General features: G+C 43.9%; 1 protein-coding gene across 8 annotated transcripts in view; it reads left to right on the forward strand.

The window, feature by feature from the left end:
• The first annotated feature begins 5,938 nt into the window (after positions 1-5,938).
• PAK6 (p21 (RAC1) activated kinase 6) overlaps positions 5,939-25,915 on the forward strand; it is a 38,254-nt gene continuing 18,277 nt past the window's right edge. The window contains exons 1-4 of one of the 8 annotated variants that reach the window (XM_050974712.1): positions 18,098-18,292; positions 18,892-18,956; positions 21,172-23,424; positions 23,911-24,009. Coding sequence is in view for 3 of the 8 variants with exons in the window: in XM_018922144.3 (XP_018777689.1) it covers positions 18,205-18,292 (88 nt within the window). In the remaining 5 variants the exon portion in view is untranslated. Of the gene's footprint in view, positions 6,083-7,218; positions 7,284-17,172; positions 17,336-17,451; positions 17,775-18,093; positions 18,293-18,891; positions 18,957-21,171; positions 23,425-23,817; positions 24,010-25,915 lie in introns of those variants that run through there. The other 7 variants (XM_018922144.3, XM_050974709.1, XM_050974710.1 and 4 more) reach the window with 7 other exon arrangements.

Here is a 25,915-nt window from a genome sequence, read left to right on the forward strand (position 1 = left end):
AATTCAGGAATATGACCTAAATGCCCTGGTAGAACAGTTTTAATATTGAATGTAAACTGCTGCTGAAGAATTTCTTTTGGTCCATTAATGCCTTAGTTAATGCTTCTTGTAGTACACTGATTAGTCATCTGTTGAGCTAGCAGATAAACAATGCTCTGTCTCTAACCAGACTTTAGAGCCAAGATCACTGGTAGGGCACTCAGGAGTCCAATGCATAGCTAACTTTTGCTAGCTCTAAAAAGATGCCGTGTTCTTTTATTTAACTGAAATTTTATTGCTTTTGCTGATCCTTTACTTGCCTTTTAGACAAAATCTGGGGAATCTCACTTGCTCTCCTCTCACTTGCAACTTTTTCAGTTTAAATCCTGCAGCATTGAGCTGAATACCAGGTAGATTAGGAAGAAGAAGGCTCCTAACAAACTATCAGTCATCCCAAGGACTTCTCAGAAAAGGCGTGTTTGTAGCCAGTACAAAACAACTTCACTGTGTCTAATTCGCACAGAAAGCTTTTGAGAACAGGCTGAACAGAGATAAGAGCTCTCAGCAGAAGTTCAGTAGAGGAAATCTGTTCTTCAGGTCTTTAAAATATGTAAGTGAACCTATTTGTCTTTACTTCAATGAGATCTAAATCAAAGCTGCAATACTCCACTATTACTTTTTTGTTGGCATCTGTTTTCTTTCTAAACAAAAAGTGTGCTAATCCTTCTCTGTCTAATACAGCTGCCTATGATCAGTTATTCTTCATGTACATCCCAGACAACACAGAACTGCCCCCCCAGTAGTGTAGAAACAGAAACAGTAATGGCATTATAAATTTCTCCATAATAAACACACACAAATAATGAAGAGGAGCAAGCAAGAATAAGCAATCATCTCTTTTTATGTTTGTTCCCACTTCTGCTTCCATGAACTCTGCCTCTCTGCTGCACAGGTCAGTCTCTACCTCCCCTATGCCATGAGCTAATTGCACCAACATGTTACAGGAACTCAGGGACCTCTTTGCATATCCCGCTTGTCTGGTCAAGTAACTACCTCCAACCTTAAAGAAGCTTTTCCTGAGCATCACTTTTCTAACACAGCAGTGCTCTGTGACCTTGCAGGCTGGGATTGCCATAGACTTGTCATGAAGTAGGAGACACACCGGCCTTGCCCACGGGATATTTGGAGACAAAAACTGTCTTAATATTTTCTGAGGGAAAAGAGGCATTTATAAACACTAACATGACAAAATGTTCCACACCAGGTAGAGAGTAAAATTAAATTGTGTGACAGCCAGATGTAGAAGTCCTAGTGAGGTTATCATTAAAAAATAGAGTGATGGAATCTGGGCTATGGAAAATTTTAATGCCTATTATATAAATAAAAGTGCACAAAGGAAAATAGGAATGTGATGGGTCATGGTTGTACAAGGTTGCTTGAGAACAAAACTTGACCAGAGATACAAGAGGGATGTCTGGAAGATAGATATCTGCAGGCTTCAGCTGCTTTGATTCAGAAACTGAAAGAATCACATTATTAATGTCCACTCTGTTAAGTGGAAAGGGGTCTAGAAATATTTGCAGAAAATCACTGAGCAGCCAAAAATGCTGAAGGTAAAAAATGGTGGCTGATTTAATGTGCTTGAGCTGTGGATGGGACAAATCCCACAGGTGTGAGCCATTTTCTTCTCCTTAAACTGTGGAAGCTGCAGAAGCTGCAGCTGGAGTTGATTGCATTGTTTCTAAGGGCTCATAAAGATAATTGCTTACACCTGTGAAATACAGGTGGTCCAGGTTACCTCCTTAGTGGTTCTGGAGTGGAGTGACCAATGATGTTACAGAACCTAATTGCTTTTTAAGGTACACCTGCAAGCATTTACCAATCTGTTGTGATCTCTGAAACTTATTTTATTTGCTCTCTTAACATCTGAAGATATTAAGGAATCTGAGCATTTTAAGGAAGCTTGAGGAAAGGTGAGGGATACTGATCATCTGCTGGTCTTCAAAGGTATGTGATTTGTAGATTTAAAATCCTAACTCTGAGATAATTGGGAAATCTTCTAAAATTTATCACATAAGTGCACTCAGAATATATGTATCTGAGACTTTTGCAGCCTGGGGTTTGTGTTCAATAAAAAGATCAAGAAAACCTCATAATAGAAAGATGCACCTGATAACTGGTGTAACTTCTGATATCAGAAGTGTAAGCCTGAGCTTGTGCTACCAGATAAAATGATTTTACAGAATAAACTAGGATTTTTGGGTTTTCCAGAGTAAACTAGAAGGGACAGGCAACTCAGGAGAGCTATAAGGATGTTGTGAGGTTATGCAGGGACAAACTTAAAAGGGCCAAAGCCCAACTAAAGCTTAATCTGGGTGCTGCTGTGAAAGACAGAATAAAAATGCTTCTATAAATAAATGAGCAACAGAGGGCTGAGAAGAATCTCCATTCTTATGGGACTTAAAGGCACTCTTTAGTAAGAAGTGGTTGAGTCAGTGTCCCTGGCAGGATTTAAATAATATATAGAGGTGGCACTTGGGGATGACTTGGTTTAGTGGTGAACTTGGTGGTGCTGGGTGGGCTGTTAGAGATATTTTCCAACGTTAATGATTCTATTATTTAAACAAGACAAAACATCCCTACTGCATGAACACCAGCAAGTAATTCTGCATCTTTCTTCTGTTCTGCTGCTGCTTTCCCAAATAATATTCCAAAATGCATTCAGGATAAAGTGCAGCTCCTGAGGTGCAGTCCTCCCTGCTGTGCCCTGGTGATTTCCCCAAGGATGCCTCGATGTACAAAAGCTGAGTTCTTATTCCTGTGGGCTGGGGAATTGGTGGTTGGAGTCTTTCCTTTAGCCTTGGGCTATGGGCACTGCAGTCACATGGATGTGCCTGTGTTTATACAGATCACCCTTAAAGCTTGACAAGAAACACTGAACTCCTTTAACAGTTTCATTCTTTTGGTTCTTACTATTTCACACTTTTTGTCCCTCTGCCCAGTTAATCCAGCAGAAGCTAAATGCTGTTTGGAAGCTTAGAAATATGAAGGTTTCATTTCAATAATAGTTTAAATTATTAAACAACATGAATATCAAGGTCATTCAGTAAAGACTGAGGAAGGATGTTGTTCTTTTTGTTGGTTCTAGAAATGTTTGTTCCCTACTTTCCTTTTGTAATAACTATGATCCAAAGCTATTTAATTATTGACCCATAGTTCCAACTGGTATTGAAATGTGAGTTACCAAGCAGGAGCAGTAGCTGGGTGACACAATACTGACAAAAGACAAATGTTAGTGTTCAGTTTCTAGGCCTGAGCTGATGGTTTTTTCCCAAGTGCTTTGAATTCTCTTGATTTGTCAGAATCTTGGGTTGTATAGTTAGTTCCTTGAAGCTAAACTAGTAACGTACATTGTAGTGCAATACTTTATATTATCATTCACTCAGGAATCATTTTGTAGGAAAAAAAAAGTTGGAATATTGCAGAATTAAGTATTGGTATGCTTCCTTGATATGCAGTAAAGGCACTGGACTGTTCTGCCACTTTGCATCTACTCCTAAAGAACCAACCTGGATTAGTACTTTACCTGTATGTGAACTGAACTGGCTTATTCCAAGTGCATTCTAAAATTGTTATTTTTGTTCCTCTCTAAGTTCTTAGTCTTCCCTTTTCTCTCCTCTGTGTTTTGCCGTTTTTACACGCATTAAACATTCATTCTGTAAGAATTGTGTTGATGTGCAAACCCCACACAGCCAAGGCCAAACCAATAGTCACAGGATCCTGGGGTGTCTTTTCCAGCTCAGGCTGTTTTGTGATTTCATGACTTATTATGGAGTGATTATAAGCAGTATGAAGCCTTTACATAAACCAGGGTCTCTGTCCACTCTCTTTTTTGTGACATGTCTTTCCTTCCAGAAGTGCTTGTATCTCAGTAATTCTGCAGAGATTTTCAGGGTAGGAGTTACTCTACAAACATGAGTGTTATTTAACCTCAAACCCAGTGAGGAGCTGGGAAAGATAAATCTAGCTTTAATGAATGAAATCCGAAAGCTGACAGCATTCAGTAATCTCACAGGCTTGGGATACTTTCTGACAAAATTCATTTCTGAAACTTGTTGACAGAAACATCAAGAATGGAGCTGCTGTCTTTGCTTCCACCCACCCCAGCAAAGAGTGGGGGAAGAGAAGCAGCTCTTATAAATAGCTCGGTTCCTGTTGTATTTGTAAGTTCGGTGCTTTTTGTGTCAATGACATCACCCTCTTCTCCATGGCAACCCCCTACGATGTCAAAACTGCAGGGCACCATCAGAGGAACTCAGACCAGCAGATGAACAGGTAGAATCAAGATGATTTAACTGCAAAATAGTGCAGGGGCAACTGGAGGTGGGAAACAAAGAGGCTAGCAGCTGCCAGAGGCTGGCAGCTCTCTTACTGGAAAACAAGCAGCTCTAGTGTCTGATTCCCCAAACTCTGCCCTATTTCTTTTTCCAAGTCCTTGTCAGGAGGAGGTAGGTGGAAGGCAGGCAGGAATCTTATTCCCAATCTTTAGTGTGTGTCTGGAGAGCAGAACTACAGGTGACTAAGCAGGAGGGGCATGACTGACTCACTCCTGAATTATTTCTCACTCCTCTTCCCCCTCCCATCTATCCTGTTTGTTTTTTTAGCTTTCACCCAACAGCTCAGATTTTTCCCCAGGCTCTGATGAGGAAGAATTAGCAGCAGGCTTTCTTGTTACCTAATGTTCACAAAAATGTGCTTGTGGTTATCCAGGTGAGGAAATAGAAGCCAACTCCAAGAACAAGAAAAATGAATTGGCTCTTGAATACAACACCTTTATCTGGGAGGAAGAAAAAGTGCTTCTCTTTTCTGAGTGTTGTGTAGGAAATACTGAGGTAACTGACGTGCCAGGAAGCTGTAAATAACTGGCTTCTTTATCAGGATACCTATGGAAAATACCTAATTGCCTCCCTGGCAGCCCTGCTGGTGGTGATTTCTAAACTGACTGCAGTGGGGAGAAGCCATGGCACTTGCTGTTTTGATTAAAACATTGGATTCTGCTGGGTTGCATTTGGGACTCAAGGATCAGGAATATAATGGTTACAGCTGCAGAGTTTCAGCCAGAAGGAGCTGTTTCAATCAGCTTAATAAATCCTCATTTACATTCCTGTGAAATCTGAAGCCATAGAACAGTTTACCTTCCTTCTCAGGGTGCCAGGCGAACTGTTGCTGAAACCTAGCCGGCAGAAGTGTCAACTTTGTATTAGCTTTTGCAGTTTTTGAAATTGCATGACATGGGACCCAGGCAAATTATGCAAGACCAGCACAATGCCCAGAGTCCTGACATCCACAAAAGGATGTGGCAATGCTCCCCACATAGAGAAGAAAGTCTGTGATGGAATGACACTTTATTTGCCACTTGTGCCTTGCAGTTTACAGGGCATAAGAGTCTTTAATCACAGATTCTCAAAGTGTAAGGCTCTGTAGCTCTCTCCCCACCCCAGTGTGATGCTGAGCCTGTGATTTCTAGGCTTGGTTGAGGGGAAAATGCATGGAATCTCTCTACACACCAGAATCTTGATTAGTATCTTGCTTTTGCCTTTTGTGCAAAATGCCACTCACTCAAGGCACTGTGCCATCCTCTTTGCTGAGCTCACAGCATCAGCCCACGATAAAAAAAGGTCCCAGAAAACATTGACTCACTGCATCCCAGCATCCTGACAGGGCTATGTGTCTGCAATGAGATCTCAGCCGGAACTGCAAGGTTTCAATGGAATTGGTGTTTGTGAGGCAGTTTTACCTTCCCTGAGTTGTGCTACCACCTGTACTGCCTGCCGGGAACAGGGGTGGGAGCACTGGGATCACTGCCCAGCACCTGGCACTGGGCAGTGCTGCTGAGGAAGCAGCTGGAGCCGGGGGGGGGGTGGGGGGGTGGGTTTGCATGTGCATGAGGAGTTTTCTGCAGAAGCTTTAAGACTAAATTGCCGAGAATTTTTGCCTGAAGCAAGGGATGTTTCCCGTATTTAAGACAAGCAGCAACCTGCAGTCAGAAGGAAGAAGGGACTGAATTTACTCCAGAAGTATTTCTCTGGGATCTTTTTCCAAGGTAAGCCTGCTTTTGTGAGAGGTAGATAGGGCAATAGGGTTCAGCATTCTGAACACTGAAACTAAAATGACTGCTTGCATTTTTGTTACCTTCCCGGTCTGTAGAACTCAGATAAATGTATTATGTCTCTGGTACCCCCTTTTTAGGCTGAAAAATCAACCAATAACAGCTAATTTTCTGAGGTCTGAAACCATAAAAATGGGTGAGGAAGAATGTTTTTAACACTGCCTTGTGCCTGTGGTGTTTTTAACACTGCCTGTGTTCTAGTGGTGAATAAATGCTATGGACTGTGCCTCTAAAACATATTTAAGTAGCAGAATGATGGGTATTGAAAGAACAGTAGGTGAATGAAAGTAAAATTTAGTAAATAGACATCAGTTTATGGTCTATTAATTTAGTGGTTTTCAACATTGCTAGAGTATTTGTTGTTCTATAGGAGGCAAAATGAAAATGGTTTCTGCCTTGGGAATTTGGACTTAAAGGTTTTTAATTGGCATGGTTTGAAAAAATGCGGTTGAAACCTAGAGCAAGGAGATAAGATTATTTTTTTAAAATTTGTATGACACCTGAACAACCAGTTTATGGCTATTGAAAACTATTGGTTGAGATGCCAGAAAGTAGTAGAGAGCTTGTCCTAGCTGCAGGAAAAGCCTGTTAAAGTTAGGGAAAAAATACCTTGAATGTACAGAGATGGCTCTAAAAAAATCTGGTAACACCTAAAAAATGTTTGATCATCCTTATACTTTGTCCCTTCCTTATACTGAAACAATTCCTAGCTGGGAACCCTCCAGCCTGAAAAATGTGTGCTTAGGTCGTGGCTATAAATGACAGTCCTTGATGGGGGTACAGCAGAGCATGGATTTGGCAGAGCTGCTGGAGCCATGGAGGGAAGGCACTTGCTGATGCTGAGCCCAGAAGTGCAGGGCAGAGCATCACACTTTCTCTTTGCACGCTAATGGTGCTAATACATTAATGCAGTTCCATTTTGCTCTTGGAAAAGGAATAATATGTGCTCATAAAACAAAACCACCTTCTGGTTAGGGAAATAACTATAGTCAGTAAACTTTTGGAAAAAAACCTTGTCAAGTCTGTGAAGAAAGAAATCAAAATATTTTGTTGCCTCTTCTTTTTCCTAGGGAAGGTGGGAACCAAACAGTGCCTGGAGGGAAGTTGTGCCCTGGGCAGGCTGCAGAATGACTTGGTGAGGTTGCCTGGGGAAGGGCACCTGTGCCCAATGTTGAGGCAGGGGCTGGTGGCCAGGAGGGCCTTGGTGCCAGCAGTGGTTGTGTAACGTTGTGCTGTGTCCGCAGCTGTCGCTGCCAGGCACTGGATCAGCTCATGCACTTGGATGTAGTTGCTGCAGCTTGATTCCACTCCATAGAATTAGTTGAAGATATTCCTGCCAACTTCCCAGTCAGGAGTCATCAGTTCTGCCTCTGTCACTTGGGGAGCATGAATGAATAACTCTTAAATCATTAATCTAGGGCAGCTTCCAAGAATCCTGTGTACCCAAGTCTGGACTGCATTGTGATCCGATTCATTACCCAGGGACAGCAAAGACTTTGAAGAGGTGTTTACCGGGGTGCACTTCAAACTCCCAAAGAAAATCACAACATGAGAGAGTAGGGGGGAGCAAGGGAAGTGGAAGCAAGGCCCCAGAGGAGCAGGGATACTGGAAAGGGACAGTAGTAGCCACATGCTATGGACTGGTGGACAGGCCAGCACAGCAGCCTGTGACTTTGCAGGGCTATGGAAGCTGCTGCTGCTGCTTTTGGCAGTGCCACTTTGACATAATTTTAAACTGGAATTCTGCATAGCCAGTGTTAAACATCAGGTTATCTTCCATGGGATGGTTCTTTACATCTGATAAAACCTTGTGTTTTGGCTGACAACGACTTGGTGGTAGAGGGGGGCCTTTTTTGAGTTCCAGAGAACTGTGGCAGGATGGATAAATAAGAGGAAACAAGTGTTGCTGCTGGAGAATGCAAAGCACAGCAACCTAGATAAAGGTGATCCTAACTGAGGAGGAGGAGGAGCATTGGTATTTAATTAAAACTACTCTTAAAACCCATGTTCTTAGCAGTAAAATAAATAATAGCAAGACATGAGTAATTCCTCTCGGGGGGAATGTCAGAGACAAAATTAGACTAATGTAGTAATAAGAGGGGCCTGTGTGCAATTGCTCAGAGGAATAGGAACAGGGCAGAATGATTTTTCACTGCTAAGAAGTTCAAATGTGGTTCAAGTGAAAAGGGACAGATGCTGGTTATAGCACACGCTCCTCGGGCCACTTCTAAAGACAGAGCTGTCTGAGTTCCTGAGCTGGATGTTCTTGCAGGACTTGTCAATCCCAGCACAGAGACTGAGCTCCCTCTCAGCTATAAGAAATGATGGCAACTTCTGTGTGTGTGTGTCAGTTGCACTCCTGCTGCTCAGTCAGGGTGTTTTCAGTGAATTAAAAATAAATATTTCAGACCCAGACTTAGGACAACTGTGCCATGTGTCATGCATCTGAAAGCAAGAAAGAACACTAACTTTTGTTTCCTTATTTCCCTCCCACTCTTCATTTTCGACCACCTTAGAGTTCTATCTGCATTCCTCAAGCTGTGATGCCCGTTCTAGGGAAGTGGTTAAATAGTGTGAACTCATTAACCACTCTTGACTGAGTAACAGCCAGTGACATAGCATTGTTTCTTCTCCATAACTGCCTTGCATAATGCTGCATTTCAGTTTTGGTTGCTCCTTCCATTTAATGCTTTTCATTTCTGTGGCATCCATCTGTTTACCAGACAAGGTTGAGCGTGAGGGGGGTGGAAATAATACCAGAATACAAAAAGAAAAACCCATACAAGTGAGGCTGGTTAGGGCTTGGAGGAGCCTGATCTATTGGAAGGTTCCCTGCCCATGGAAGGGGGCTGGAACTAGATGATCTTTAAGGTCTCTTCCAACCCAAACTATTCTGTGATTTCTGTGATTCTATGAGTATATAAAGGGGATTTAATGAAGAACAGAGGCTTTGGGACACTGGAATGAGAACTGCTGTTGCAGTGAGAGAAGATCCTGGATACTTGGGGACCCGGAAAGCAGGTAGTAGAACCTTTTCCCTTTTGTGTTCTTCTTCCTTTCCTCCCCCTTTTACCCCACCTGTGAAAGCAACCAACCAACTACCCTCAGCTCTTTCCCCAGAACCCCTAAGTTTAGTCAAAGGACAGAGTAAGGTGATAGTGGCTTGTGGTAGATGTGGAAGGCAATTTTTAACCTGCTCTGAAGAATCAATGTAGCTAAACTGAGGCTTTTGAGCAGTGTCATTTTTGGTGTAGACCCAGCTGAGGCAATGCAGCAGCCTCCCCTGGACAGGGGCAGGTGACTGCTCATGTATAGACAAGATTGTGTAGTTGTTAAAATGAAACCTGGCATTACAAACTAGAAAGCAAGTGGTACTCAGCAACTTTAGCAGGGACAGTGACTCCATAAATTGATGATGTCAACTTGATGGCTCTGAGCTCAATTGTTTGTCCCTGAGAATTGGTTAAATAGATCTGACTGTCTGTAGGGTCAGCGTTCCCTTATTGATGGCCTTCTAGTTTTTTTACTTTCTTCCCTGCCAAGTATTGTGGGAACCTTTTTACCCCACCTGTGTCAACATTTGAGTCTTCTAAATCTATGACTTTTCAAGGCACAGAAGGAGCTGAGGTTCTTTGCAGTACAGCTGGAAAGCTGTGCTTAGAGGGGGGAGAAGAAGGGTGCAAGTCTGTACTTAATCTGGGCCAGGAACAGAGGAGTTAACATGTAGTGGCCAGAAGGCACTACACAGATCTTAAAATAACCAAGAACAGGATAATTTGGCTTAAAAAACCATCTGGGTCTTGATTCAGTGCTCATTAAAATTCATAGTAGCCTTATGATTGGCTTCTGGAAGAATTAGGCAGGGAGTTACACTTCATAATGAGTACTTTGGGCCTTGGCCAAGAAAGTACATCACTGCATACAATAATGCTAGAAATTAACTTCTTTCCTGTAACATCCAGCTTAGAATGAGGATCTTTCTAGCACTTGTGGAAGTCAGTGAAAAAGCTCTGGTTTCAAGGGATTTTGGATTGCATCCGAAGAACAGATGTTACAGCTGACTTTGGGAAGAAGTCTCTCTGGGCAAGTCATCTCTGAGCTGTCCTGCTGCAGCAAGCTGTCTGCTCTGGGGACACTCACAGTCTGCAGCCATCAGGGCTCCTGAGTGTACAGGGAAAGGAGAAAAGTCAGACTGCAAACCTAGCACTGGGATGGAGTAATTGGGGCCTAAAAGGAAAAATGCCTGCTTGTGTTCATTTCATTAGAAACCTCAATGTATTAACTAATGGCACAAATAGCTTAGAATCTTATGGCACCTCATCAACCATGAGATGGATGTCAGTAGACAAAATGCTCCTGTCTGTGACTGCTGCTGAGAAAACCTCCTGATTTCTGCCTCTTTCTTATACAATACTGTTTGGTATTAAAGGAAAGAAAATAATTCTGCTTACTCCCAAACCACAAATTTGCAAAGCTCTTTGGACTTTTGTGTTCTCTTCTAAGTTCTAAATATGTTCTCCCAAAGCATCTCAAAACAGCAGCCTGAGTCACATGAAGCTGAGCCAATACCTTTTTTTTGAATATTACCTTTTATTCATTTCAAGACGTGTTTTTAAAGAGTCTCTTAGAACTTGGGCTCACCTGAATTTTCTGCCTACTCCTAACCTGTGATCTGGGTCATCTTCATTGGTCTGTGGCTGTGCTTAGACTGGGACTGCTACTTGTGGAAAGAAGAAAATGAAGGAATTTTCTAAATAAATACTCAAGTATTTCTGTAGGACATCTTTGGGCACAACTGTTACTCAGGCTTTCAGGTTTCATTAATATTCTGAAGAACTAAATAAGAAAATGGTCATTTTAAGTGTTAAGAAGCCTTTTTTTCTCCCGAAGATCACATGTGGAATGGAGACGAGCTAGTTAATACTTTTTGTATTGGAAGGTATTTTAAAATATTAATTTATTTATAGAATTTATTTGGCACTTCAGAGAGCACGTGAACAATAAAAAGTTTTTTTGAATTAGTAGTTTGGGGAATGGTGATTAAGCAGAAGATCAGCTAAGATCAACTGAAGTTTTTCAGTTATTTTTACTAGCCTCAGAATCTCTAAATGTGCAGATTAGAAAACATTACATCTTATTTACAACTTAAATAGCTATGTCTTATGTTGCTCTTCTTTAAGGCTGATGGTGATGATGGAGATTTTCTTTAATCTTTAGATATGCATACACACATATATCAGTGGACTAGTTTTTGGTGTCATGTTGAAGAGGATTCTGGTTGAGTGGTTCCACCATGATTCCCCTCTCTCAGCAGCCAGCAGGATCTAGACTCCTTCCAAAGGACGGGCATTCACTCTGCCAAGTGCCAGCAGGTCCATGTGCTCAGGCTGTGCCTGTGCTCAGTTTGGCCTCCCTTAATTGCAGGGTAGGGCTGTGGTAGAAAAATGTTCCTACAGTACCAGAGACAGCCGGCGTGTTCCAGTCCTTTCTAACGTGCATTGCCTGACTGTGTGCATTCTTTAGTTCCTTATTGTGGAATCTGACAGCCTTAGTAGTTGCACAGATATTTTGGGTAGTTTGGAAACTTGTTTTTGATGGAGACTAGTGGTAGTTGGAACTTTGCTGTTTGCCCACTAGTCTGTGTTGTGCTGAAACTGGTACCTCAGAACAACCAGTACCTCCTTCTGGCTTGGGCAGTATTCAGGCTATTAAAAATTCCAGCCTAAATGAAGGATGGAGGAGATTGCTGAGGATAAAGAAAGTAAGACTTCTGTAACTACTATCAGGAAAGACCAAAACTCACTCTTAGAGGAGGTAGGAATTAACTTGTTCCTCTGTCGTAGCAGTTAGAATGCAAGATAAGGATGTCTCAGCTACCATTTTCCTGTGTTATATGGGTAAATCACTAAGTGGGGATTATAATAATTTCATCCTTTGCAACCCCTCCTGTGGACTCCAGAGCATTTGCTGCTTGTGGAGATAAGGGAATCTGAGGGTTCAGTATTGTGACATGCTGCTGTCAGTGGCAGAACAAGAAGGTCCAGTTCCTGCACTGCAGGTTGTGGCTGCTGTGTTGTGGCATGACTTTGTGCAGCTGAACCATAGGCCAGGATCCTGAGACAACCAGGGCTTGAAAATAAATTAAATAATAGTAAAAAAAAAAAAAAAAAAAAACCAGCAGCAACAACAATAAATAAATAAATAAAAAACAAAACCAACCCCAAAACAAACAAAAAAGAAAACACCAAAAAACCCCACCAAAAAACAAAAAAAAAACAAAACAAAAAAAAAAAAAAAAAAAAAACCACAACAACAAAAAAACAAAAAAAAAAAAAACAGGTTACCAGGTTTAACCCTTCAACTGCCTCCTACTTCTAGGGAGATGATGAAAACAAATGCTTAATCCAGCCTCAAGAGCTGGAAGGCGTTGAAATAACTTTTGGATACTTGTTCCCATTGCAGTTGTCAGCCCTTCCCATCTTTTCTTCCACAGAGAGGAATAGCTGCTCTGCCTTTATCAGCCTTCCCCCCCCTCCAAAATGTCACCCACTCACCACCATAGGTCAAAGCCCTCTCCTGTACTTGCTGTAGGGAATCTGCTGCTGGGAGGTGAAGCTTGTTCCCTGGCATGGGTTTAGCAGTGCATCTTCCTGATTTTCCTGGGCTGAATGCTTTCAGGGTAAGGCTGAGTTGGCTGCTAGGACAGTTGTTCCCTGCCTCCACACGGCTGCAAGTGGGATGGGAAACCTGTGCTGCATGGAGGCATGTGCTTGGATTTTGACAGGCATAGGCTCCAGCCCTCAAATTATTCTAAGCTCTGCAGAGTTGGGTTTGAATGTACCCAGAGGTAGAGTGACTAATGGCAGCAAATGGTGTTAGCCTTTTGCAGCCGTTATTTTAGCCACTAGGAATTCGCTGGATTCTGGCTAATACTTCAGCGATAGCTGACTGACCTAGTTATTCAGAACAGAGGCTGCGGTCGGTATTCCTCTGGTGCCAGGGAGGGATTTCAATCTGCATTTCTATAGCATCCTTAAGGATCGCAGCATGCTTGGAAAAACAACAGATTAAGCCGCCTCTGTTCTGGGGGAGTTGAGCATTGTCACAGTCATTTTAGCAGCATGCAGAATGCCTTTCCCAAGGTGACCTGGGAATCTGTAGGCAATGTTGGATTTCTGCTGTGATGTCGCCATTGCAGGACTGATCATCGTGGCTTTTGTGGGAAGCAGACGAAGCACCTTTTGTTGAGGGTGGCACAGGCTTGTGAGGTGGACCATGATGTTACTTCTGTTATAACCAAATAAGTCTGTGAATTTTTACAAGTAAAAGATCTGGAAGACGTGTGAGGTGGCTGTGTTCCAAACTGTATTGATATTATCTGCAGGAACATCTACCAAGCCACAGGAATTTAACCAGAAGCAAAACAGCATGTGCTGTGTTCAGGTGATCTTCTTAAGCTTTAACTTAATTTTGTCATCAGAATAGGAGTTTAAATTTTCAAAGAGTCTGATGTTTTCTTACCCTTTCTAAGCTTACCTGCTTTCTTCACTGAAACAGTTGGCAGGTACTGGGGCACTGCGCCAGGGCAATAGTGGAGTTATCACCCTTGAGTTGTTCAAAGGAGGACTGGATGTGGTGCTCAGTGCTCTGGTCTGGTTGACAAGGTGGTGATGTGTCAAAGGTTGCACTTGATGATCTTAGAGGTCTTTTCCAACCTTAATGATTCTGTGCTTCTTGACTCTGGCATTCTGCAAATTTGGCAGAATTTGCAGGTCCTTGTGCTGTTTCCTTGCTGGCCATGCTTTGCTCCACCACAGGTGTTGTTTGGCGCAGGAAAGCCTGGCTGTAACCCATTGTGAGCCTGAAGCAGGACAAATTCCCTTCTTCCGTGTGCCCCAATCTGCATTGTTTGGCATAGGGTAAAGAGGGACTCTGAACTCCCTACTGCCCAGCCAGATAGGAGTGTAGGGAAGTGTCCAGATCTTTGACAGCACCCAGAGCTCTGGCAGAAGCAATAGACTTGCTCGATGAACTTCCAGTTCTTCAGCTCTCATGCATTTGTGTTTTGTTTCGAATTGGAAAAAACCTCCCCTGGTTTAGATGGTAAACCTTGGATAAAAACACTGGGTGAGCTCATGCAGCTGGAGTACAAGCAGGGCTTTGTCCTGCTGGCATCTTAGGATCCTACCTGGATAATGGCAGCAATGCATAGTAAGCAGGAGGATAACCCAAACACTGGAGCCTGGCTATCCAGGTAATGCTCTCTTGGAATGCTCTGCCCACCTCTGAATGGTATACCCTTAAGGAAAGGTGGCTAAACTGTAAGCACTTATTTAAACTGAAACTGCCTCTGGATTGCTCCCTCCTTATCTGAAGTCCTGGCTTCACTGTCATGTGTTGATTATGAGAGACTCCCAAGACCTGATTCCTATCTCGTGCTTCCTCCCACCGTTGGTTCTGATGTGCGAATTTGCAATACACCCTTTCTCCTAGTGACCCCTTTGTCCCAATCCTTAAGTGTATTCTTTCACTTCCCTGGCCAGCTTCTCTAGATTTACAGAACCATGAAGGAGAAGGAAGAGATTCTGTGTGGAAAAGCATTTCTGCTTCCTATCTGATCCCTGAGCACAGGGAAGGCTTGATGGAGAGTCTGGTCCTGAGCCACAGCCTGGCTTCATAGGTCGAATTGCTATAGTTCTTACTGGGCTTTCATGAATGTATCAGATTTCCTGTGCCTTGGTGTTAGGTTTTTCCTGGAAGCTCTGTTGAATACAGATCCATTTTCCTTAGCAGTTTGCTCAGTTTCCACAAGCTTCAGACAGGTGAGCAGGTATGTTTCTCCTGGCTGAGGTAGAACACAGACATTGTATATGGTACAGTTGGCCTAGCTGTCTCGGACCTTTAATTTTTTAAGTTAAAAGTCCCCAGTGTTGCCTATTGGAATACGAAAACTTTTAATAATGGGGTTTTCATGACAAAATCTTCCTCTGGTGGGGATTAAATGGAACCTATTGCAGCAGCAGTGCAGGATGTGAGATCCTGGAGCTCTCCTAGTGCAGTGATGTGGCTGGGCAGGATGAGGAATGAGGTGAGATCAGCACTTTGGATCTGAAATTTGCTTTGCTTTGTGTCTGGGGAGGGGACGTGGAATATGGAATGGCCTTTGCTGGGAAGATAAATCAGGCAGGCTGCAATGCAGACATTTAGTCAACGTACCCTGCAGCACTTGTTGCTGCTAGGAATGGCTGTCCCAGAGACTGACGGGACCTGAGAGAGCAGCCGTAGGAGGAGTGGGGCGTGTATCGTGTGTTTATATAAATGCGCCAGTATAATTATTTATACTGTCTTGTGCAATTCTGCAGCTAAGAAGAGAGCAGTGGGCAGGCAAGGAGCAGTAAAATGTGTAATGAAGGGATAGTTGCTGAAGGGGAAAATTAGAGATGTGTCACTTTTACTGGGAAATTTTTCTTCAAAGTGTGCAAGACTGCTGGGACCAAACTTGTGAATAGAAAGACTGGAAAGTGTCCTAATTTTTCATTAAGATTGTAGGCAGTAGAGGTTCACACTGATTCAGAACTGCCTTGGTTTCATCTAAGCTTGTGCCTTGACAAGTTAAATCAGGCTCTGCCATTTATAACAAACTCAAGTCTTGTTCTAGAAGATTGTGCTAGCATGTAAGCCAGGAAATACAATACTCATGCAAATGTGGAGCCAGCTCCAAGGCTGGATGACTCCTTGTAGAGTGTAGAAGCTGTTTGTGTGTGACGCTCCCCACGCCATGGTTGTGCAGATGACTCCGCACTGCCTGGCACGGCAGCAAAGCCCAGGTGCACAGATGACAGGGATGGTTTGCCATCCACACCTACTAGGTTCACACTCTGCTTCCTCATCCCTGATCCTCCACCACACTGCTCTGCCCTGTGAGTTCCAGTGTGTTGGGAAGGAATGCTGTCCCCCTTTGTTATTTACTATGATTTTTTACTATTAAAGGGAACTTTTTTTCTTTTGATTACATCTGTGTATGGGGCCTGCCCCGTAGGAGAGAGAAGCTAATCCCCAGACAGAAGGGAACCTGGCTAGCTCTATTTCCTATAGCCTGGGGAGGGAACAGGCAGGAAACCTGGGTCACTGTGGCAGGAGGGGACATGCAGTGTAATGTAGAAGCAGTGACTGTGTGTTCAGGAACCAGCCTTCCACCACTTAGCTAGCAGGTTGGGAAATGAGGATTAGGAACCTGGGACCATCAGCTCCAAAAGGTTGTCTCTATGAACCTTGGTTCTGTTCCTTCTCCATGACAGTACTGTAGAGCTCATGAATTCCAACTACAGCTAAGACTCTGGTGGTGGTACAAAGATACTGCAGCTCTTTTAGTTGGAACGGACAGGTAGGGAGGAAAATGGGAATGGGGGTAACATGGCTAAAAGGTCACTGGGCTGCCTCATCTCTGTGAGACAAGCCACTCCTAGCTATAATAATGACTGCCTAATGATTATTTGTAGCATGTCACTAATTTATTTAAGGGTAGTTCAACAAAACAAATGTTATTAAAAAAACCCTAAAAAGTCACAGGGGTGGGTTTTTATGGTTTATATCTCTGTTCTTTGGACCTAAAAATATCTGAGGGTTAAGCCAGCATTGGTTTGGATAGGCCAGGAATCCTCCTTGATTGCAATGGAGCAAGGGCAGCTGATGGGTTTGCTGCCATGAACTCTAAACGCTCCATGCTGTAATCCCCAAAGTCTCCTCTGATGATGGCCCAGTCACCAAGCCCGGGCGGCGCTCCTGGAGCTGGTGTCCTACTGCTTGTGGAAAGTCTATTTCCAGTAGTCAGTAAACCCTGAGGCACAGGCAGCACAACTGAATTAGAGGGTGATCCCAGACTCCAGGCCTGGCAGCACTGACTCATGGCGAGGACAGGGGAAAAGTAAAAGCGCCAGGTCATGTGCTGCACATCTGCAATGCAAATAAATGGGATAAATTCTTCTACAGCGAGCCATAAAGCAAGCAATCAAAGCTTTCCTTCCTGGAATGACAAGGGATTGGTGGCAGATCCTGAAATCTGCAGCTAGGCGACACAGGCAGAGATGTCGGGTTTGTTAGAAGCTTCAGCAGCTCCCAGCCCCGAGGCTGTGGAGCTGAAAGAGAAGAGCTGACGAGTGGAGCTTTAATAAGTCACAGTGAAGTGGGGTGCGAAAAAGGGCGGAGGGGAATAGGAGATGATCTCCCCAAAGTTCTTGCCTGAGACACGGCACATCGGGGTGCCCAGGTGTGGCTCTGAGCTCTTTCTCTCTCATCCCCTCTAGGGACCAAGAGAGGAGACCGTGAGAAGGCAAGATGGTCCCAAGAGGCTCTGCTGTTGGCATCTGTTGTTTTCCATGGAACAGGACTCTGAGTCTTCTCTACACTGAGTGCTCCTGTGTCCCATCTGCTACCACACCCTGAAATCAAACTCGGCAGCTTAGGTGAATCAGGCACTGTACAAACATGTCAGACTTGCCTCCACCCCTTTTTCTTCTCCCGCTTTCTCCTGCCGTCTTTCTCTCTCAAGTTTATCGACGTGTCAGCGGATTCCAGTGGCGGAGCATTCTCACTCCATCTCTGGTCACGGAGCAATGAGGAGTCAGGGGTAAGCGCCCCCCCACAGATTTGGGGATCAACATTGATTTGCTTGCTTGCTTGCTTTAAAGCCAGAACAACCGTCCTAATCCTAATGGCCGCTGTTTCGTGGGATTTGTTCCCTGTGTTTATGGAGGACTGGGTTTGTCAGTTTAAACTAAGTCTCCGCTTCCCAGTGGCTGTGCTGCCTCAGCTTAACCCCTTCTTTTCAGAGCTGAGCCGTGCCACTGCCAAGGATTAGTGTAATGATCACACGTGTTGGCAGTGCCCGCCTGAGGTGAAGTGAAAGTGGAATAGTTCGGGGGGTCATACAATTTTTTTCTCTCAAGGGATGCTTCCGGAAGGGAAGAAAAACTGGGAGCTGTATTCCTTTGGGAAGGAGTTTGCTTCATCTTTACTCCTATAGCCCAGCAACACCGTCCTCCAATCGCCTTTGCTGCATGACAGTGGGAGAGTTTACCTCCAGACCCTTCCTTCTCCTCTCCCTTGGAACTGTCCACCATCAGCATTGTTGCAGCAGGACTGCCAGTAAGATCTTGTGGTTTTTACTTTCCAGGGTCTATGAGGTGGGACAACATGTGGGGCTAAGATCTGGTAGTTTAGCCAACTGACACTCAAGAGGATGGGGAATGTGGAGGGAAAATGCCTTGTTGAATCTTGCAGGTGATGTTTTTAAAACCTTGGGGTGAAGAAGGGGTTAAAAATTACTCAGGATGATGCTTGAGAGAATAGACAGCATGTCAGGAACATGCATACTCATCGACTTTACAGGAGACAGAGCAATATCTGTTCTTAAATATCTTCTGTCTGCAAGGACCCTCACCATATCTTACAGAGAGGTCTAGTTAAACCCTTCCTGTGTGTATTCCCAACCTTCTGGCAGCTGTGCTGGCCAGGATCCTTTCAGAACACCTCCTGAAGTTAAGCTGGAGTACTCGTGTGGGGCTGGGTGTGTGTGTTTTGGCTGGCTGAAAGCTGCCTAATCTTGTTCTATTTAAGTTACAATATACAGATTTATTGGGCATTTGTATTTAATTGTTTTTGTCAGGTAACCAATGCATACAGGCAGGTATTTGCAGTGACAGAAAACAGTCCTGTCTGTTAATATTTGCTTTCTTCTTTGCCAGGGCATTAATGCTTTAATGTATTTGGGGACAGAGCACTGAAAAAACAGAAGAGCAATTAGTGTCTGGTGAGTGTGAGCTCTCAGGTGAAGCTGGGGGATGTACAGAGAGTAAGAGACCTTTGGCCACTCTTTGTCTGCTTTTCTGAGTTCTCTGTTTGGGTGCAACCTGTTGGCCCCTAACACAGTTGTTGGGGAAGGGAAGCTGCTGCCTTGCTCTCTCTCCAGCCCCATCCCATGGAAAAATCTCATTCCTGATGATTTGATGAAGCTTTATATTTTAACATTCAGCGCTGCCTCGGTACGTACATCCTGCATGCTGTGTGAACAATGATTTATGAATCTAGAAGCAAAGCTGATCAAATAGTGAAAAGCACTATCAGCAAATAGCTTGCTGGATTAGTAACTGTGCTCCCAGGTGAAAAGCCTGCTCTGTGCACAGGGGCTGTTTCTGTCTAGCTGGATGTGAGTATGGATGTACCTGGGAAGGCCACCCTGGGTCCTGCTGCCAAGGCTTGCAAAGTGAGAAACGCTTGCTTGGTCACAAAATGGTTTTCATTCCCAAGGAGAATTCTTTAAAGTTTGGCTGTCCTGCCTCCAATACGAAAAAAAGAGCTCTTTTCAACCTACTTCTGTAATATGCTTAAGGAAATTCACAGGCAGAGAAAAGAGCTAAATATTTGTGTAAATTGCTTTAAACAAAATTGCTTAAAGCAGCTTGGACTAGCTTAGCTCAACTGCAAGTAAAAAACACATAGCCAGGCTCTGAGCACTGTATTAAACTTGAGGGTTTTTTGGGTACCCACAGGGGTACCCTGCTGAAGTTCCATCCCGTTCAGAGCAGCATGTGAGCGCTGTACCTGGACTGGACACAAGTGAGCAGGAGTAGGAGCTGTGCTGCTCAGCACTGAGGGCTGCAGAGCCCAGCAATCTCTGACACCTTGTCGGGGGGCAGTTCTGGACTGGGGAGCGGCTTCCTTGTCTGTGGCACCAACGCTGCTCCTGCACCAGTCTTGCTGACTTTGAATTATAATGCCATAGACTTAGTGCAATGAAGCACAAAATCAGCACTTGGCTGCTACAGGTCTTGTTTTTAAAGAATTCCTCATTATGGTTTCTTAAGCTGCAGGACTACCATGTGGTTCGAGGACTAATGCACTGCCATTTGGTCTTACCAATGGTACTGTTGTTCTTAGGCTGACCTTCCATTTGTCTGGCAAAAGACAACAGTGGGAATGGAGGGTGCCCAGAGACTAAAAGTTGGAATCGATTTCCCTCAAAAATGTCTCAGGAAATTACACTTTCCCTAGGGCTCAGCCATTTAACTTGTAGTGTTAGTAATTAGATTATTTTGTAATTAATTGATGAACGGAATGTAGCTGTAGCCAATAGCAGTCATTTATCTCATGTTAGGAGTGCACCTCAGGTTTTAACATACAGAGGGCTGTGTGAACACTCACAGTTGTGGCAAACAGAGCAGGATAACTGATATTCCCTGGGAGAAGACTTGTCTGTTGTAATTCAAATTTGCATCTCAGTGTTGGCAGCAGTGAGCAGGAAGGCACTGAGAGTCAGGCAGGTTGTGGGGTTAAGCAAATCTGTCCTTCCATGTTTCAGGGGGCACTGCCTGGGCTGGAGTTTTCCCATCAGTTATTCTGTGGGCATAACACAAGCAAACTGCCTTACAGGCTGCTGACAGCAATTACATATATTTGTGTCTCTCTTTGGGAGAACATGCTGAGCATAACTAGGGACTGAGATTGTTTAGTGCTGGCTGGAACAAAGTTTAACTCTTGTGTCTCTATACTTGGGTCATCTGGGGAATTGCTGGGGTGTCTCTGTCAGCCCCTTGCTGTGCTGCTGGAGTGAGTATGGTGATCCAGGACAGTGGTCACCAGTGCCTCTGCTGGGACAGGTCTGCTTGTGAGAATTCAGCCCTGCTCCCTGAGTGTGTGACTCTTCCTGCACACAGTAAAATCTGTGCTGTGCCCATTTGCACATGGAGCTGCAGCTTCCCTCTCGTAACCCCGCGTGCCAGAGGCAGCTGGATCTGTGAGCAGTGCGAGAGCGCGCTGAGGTTCCAGGGCTCACATGGAGCTGCAGGATGTAGTGCCCAGTGTTGCAGCCCAGTGCCTTGGCTCCTTCTCCTGCCATGTGACCTCACATGCCAGATGTGGCCTCTTGGCTTGTCCCAATGTAACCTCCTGTCTGATATGTAAGATGTTGCTATTCATGTGAATTTTTGGAGACAGGACCTTAAATGTTCTTATTCTAATCTCAACAGTACTTTTATGCTGGTTTTGAATGGATCTGTCACACAAGACAGTGGAGAGCGAAGCCCTGAATCCATCAAGCCCTGTCTTGAAGCTCTGCGGTGCTTTGGATTAACAGCAAAATACATCAACCTATTTTTAACCCTGATGCATCCTTCATGGCAAAATAATGTGGGGAAATCCATGTGGAACAATGCAGCTGCTCTTTGGACAGGGGTCAGGGAGGGGTGTAGGTGTGGCTGAGTGTCAGAGGTGCAGCGTGACTTGGTATAGTCAGAATAGGACACGAGCCACATGAATCACATAAAAGGTGGGGGAGAAGGGTCAGAGTTGTTGAGGCTTTGGTCTCAGCCTGGTGACCTGCAGCACACGTCCTGCTGGCTCTGCGTGCCAAGGACATGATGAGTGAGCTGCCTTCCCTGGTGCTGCAGCAGCATTTGGTGGCTGTACCCTCTCACACACTGAGCTCAAGGGGGAAAGGTTGATCTTGTAATGAAGGCACTGCAGTGATTTCTGTCTGTGCTGCTTAGTTCTGTCAAGGCTTCTGGACCCTACATGCTGGTGTCCAGATCAAACCTGTGGTCAGAGCACGTCTTGGCCTCCACTGGGGCCCTGCACCTGTGTTTTCCATCCAAGCCAGGGTGTGTTTGGCCTGGATCTGGCCTTGATATCAAGTTAAAAAGCAGACAGGAGACATACCTGGAAGATGTTGTAGATCTGCTCATCTAGACATAGGTGGGAAGAAACAGGGCTAGTAATTTTTTTTGTCTCATCTGCAAATGAGGATAATAATTCCCTTTCCTCATCTTTAGTCTGTTTAGATGAAACCTCTAGAGGGTGGGGCCTGACTTCAGAGACAGACACAATGGGATGGTGACTTCAGCTGGGATTTCTAGGGGACTATAAATAATGGAAAACTTTGTTATTTGTTAAGGGATAAAGCCCATTTGCATTTGGTACGTGCCTGTGCTGGTTTTGTAAAGTTCAAGAGGTCTTTTCTTTGCAAGTGCTTTTATATATGTCCCAGAATGAATTTGGTATGGTATAACTAAAAGACATCTAAATGTATGTAACCCAGCAGCGTCCCAAACAAGCTGAGCAAATAGACGTTCACTGGGATTTAGTCCTAATTTATGAGCAAGGAAATGGAGCAGGGGCAGCACTTCAGACCTTGCTCAGTGGAGGCACAGCCAAAAAATGTCAAGCCAGTTGTGCTGTTCTTCTCATTCCTCAGAAATAAACCCACCAATATAACAAATATGTCTCTCTCTAAGCTTATTTCTAATGTAATATTAATCTGTGCTCTCGTGTGTGTTTGGGCAGGATTTAGAGCATTACATCAGTTTGCTGTGCTGTTGCTTTGCTCCAACATGCAGCTTTGCCATGGGGGGCTGGTGAGGAAGAAAGGAATAGAAGGAAAGGACTTGCAATGAGGAAAGGGATAGCACAGCAAGGAAATACCCACTCTTCCTTTAGGAGGAAAAAAAGTACTTCAACCAGTATTTCTAAAGCTAGAATTGCAGACAAATGTAGAAGGTGTGTTAGGGCAGTGCTCTTAGATCCCATTTCAGATTTTGGACTATTTGGCTTTTCTTTTTCCCTTTCATTGACCCTTGCTGCCATTCCTTGCTGTGTGAAGTCACATTTGGGTTTGTCAGCTCTTCAGGAACCTAACCTGTCATTTCCCTTTATTTGCAAACTGCTGTTATAATTTATGGCTTGTTATAAAGACTAAGAGTGTTGGAAACCTCAGGAAGACAAACATGAGTATTTTAGAAGGTATGGGATGCAGTGAAATTCCATGTGTGCATATTCACACATACATTTGTGTGAACACATACATATGACATGCATGGATAATGGCCTAGTTAACCTGTAATCCATTTCAAATGCAGCACATGACAGTGACCTGAGTAGCAGAGTATGGAAATACATTTTTCCTTTTAATTGGTGGGATCTTCATCTTCCTACTGCAAATTCAATCTGCATATTTCAGTTCCTCAGGTCCTGTAGGAAGAGTTCTCCTCTCCCTCTCCTCTTGGAGCTGGCCAGAGCAGTTCGGCAGATCAGCTGTGGGAGGACTTGGAAATGATGGGAATGGCTTTCGTGAGCCCAGGGACCAAGCGTTATCTCTCGTGCGGGGCAGGAGGAATGTAGGGAACTGCGTCCAGATCTGCGATAGCAACGCAATGAGCTGATGAGCGAGTTCAGTGCTGCAGCAAGGAGGGGGAGGGAAAGCTTATTTTTAACTGGAAACTGCACAAGTAAGACTGAAGTAGCTCTGTGCTGCCGTGCTATCATCAAGTGCATGTGTGAGTGAGGGAGGGTATGAGCACGGGTCCATACGGCGCGGTGTCCTAGTCGAACGTGTGGCTGGACATTAGCAGGGTGGAGGCAGGTCGGGTGAAAAGGCAGTGCATGCTGCTGCCTTTGTCTGGGCGTTGGAACGAGCCACTCCTGATAACATTTCTTTTTTTTTTTTTTCCCTTCCCCTCCGGGTGATGTTGCTTCTTTTCTGTGCCCTTCTCCTCGGGTTGCCTGTCTCCCAACCATTCCTCTCTTTCTTACTAACACTCACTCCCCTTCCATCCGTAATCTTCCCACGCCTTCCTCTCATCTGAGACTGACCCCTCTCTCTTCTTGCCCCTCCTTCCCAGCTGATCCCTCCCCCTGCTCTGGATCTGCTGGCTGTGGGATTTTTTCTCGTGCTCACTGGCAGATGTGACAGCTTTTGGAACTGTATCATCTAGGAACAGCTATATCTGGAGTTGAAAAACCTAACGTGGTTTCCCAGGCAGCAGGAATGGATCGCTGAGAGAATTTCAATCTCCGACTGCTTTTGTCTTGTGGTAGTGACTTTTATTATTTATGTTTGTGACATTTCTTACAGTACAGTTGTCAGCACTGATTGAAAGACTAAAGTCTAGTAGATTATTATAAAATCAGTGTCACAGTATTTATGTTGTTATATTAAAGGGATGCTGTCTATGTTTAAATACAGGTTTGGCTTGATTTACAAAATCTTATATGCATAAAATGTTCTCATGAATTTCTCACTGACTTAGAAAAGGCCTGATTTTATGTGTTTTGTTTAACAATAAACCTTCTTTAGCTGGATATTGGAAATACAAGTAAATAGATCTTGCATGAAAACCACAAAGTGAAAGGAGACTGGTTAAATGCAGACCTCCTCAATGAGATGCAAAACCTACCAAGATTATTACGATTCATTGGATTTCAAATAACTATTTTTAGTGTATGTATTTCATTTGATCCTAATGCAGTTTACCTTTAAACCACCTGTCTGATCTCTTTATAATCAGGGATTGATGCTGACCGTGTAGAGCAAATACCATTGGATGCCCAGGGGTGTGTTGTATTTGGAGCTGATTACATTTTGTTGGTTTTAAGCTGTCTGTTTTAAGCCAATAAGGTAGATGCAGGCCATGCCAACCAGTTTAAACTGACCATGAACTCAGTAGGTGCTCCTTTCTGGGTTTTGGAAGCATGTTTTTGGCTATGGGATCCAGCTGTAGTCCACATGTTGATTGTCAGGGATAGGGATTTTATATAAATATACAAATGTAGTGTTGTGTTTATGCTTCTGCAAACTGAGATGGTGAAATAGAGCCACTGTTCTGGTTGGGGCCAAAATATCACCTGGGCTTTAAAATTTTGCATTTTGAAATACTTAAGCCAGAATCATTCTTGTTATGAGGAATTACCTGACATGTTCAGAAAACCATTGATGCTACAAGTGCTAATGATTGTGGCATTTGTAACACCCTGTTTTACAGGACCCTTTGCCACATGAAGCACTTAAAAAACAAACTTAAGACTGTCTGCTGTGCCCTGGGTATCCTCTCATAATGAAGCTTTGAGAGTAGGAGCAGAAGAGGTACTAGTTGAAATAGTAAGATCATTGGGGTTGCTGTGGCTGGGTCAAGGTGGATCAAGGACCTGTCATAACTCATATCTAGCCAAGGATTCAGAATTGAACCATTTGCTGTAATACTACAGAGATACTCCCTTCTTTCCTTGGAGGCTCTTAAGCTCCTCAGTAGCTCCAGCTGTTAGTTTGAGCACTGCTAACACCATGAGCTATTAGAGTATCTTTCCTTTCTGGGATTGTCTGCACATTTTTTTTCCTTAAAGAATTGCCCTCCGACTTTAGTCTGGATTATTAGTTAATAAGCAGCACCTAAGGGGCCTGAGAGATGAATCACTGTGTTTGAGGAGCTGCAATACAGACCTGGAGCACAGACACCCTTCCCATAAGCTCTCCATTAAGATCTATTTGGGTTTTCATTGGAGGTTGTTCTAAGCAAAGATTATTCTGGCTGAAAAATCTCTTCTAGGCAGAGCAGTTGCTTTCAGCCTCTTTTTTAAGCTTTTTGGGTTTTTTCTTTTCTTTCCTAACCTTTTGTTTTCTTTTTCACCTGTGAGGTATCTTTAGTAGGCTGTTGAAATGGACAGTGCATGTGAAGTTGGTGTTTCACTAAGGATGGATTGCATGAATGGGGGGTTAGATGGAGCAAAAGCAAAGGTCCTTCCCTGCCAAACAAACACTTCTTATCCCTGTGACTGTGGGATCATTGTAACCAAACTGGGAGCCATTGTGTATTGGGTTTTCAAGACCTCAGTCTAGCACCAGGGAGCAAAGTCATTGTTCAGGTGGTGGCTGCACTTTGCTCCCTAAACAAGTTTTGAGTGGGACAATCTGGAAAATGTTTGACATAGATTTCACTGTGATGT

This window comes from Serinus canaria, chromosome 5, assembly GCF_022539315.1.
Source record: "Serinus canaria isolate serCan28SL12 chromosome 5, serCan2020, whole genome shotgun sequence".
Taxonomy (NCBI): Eukaryota; Metazoa; Chordata; class Aves; order Passeriformes; family Fringillidae; genus Serinus; species Serinus canaria.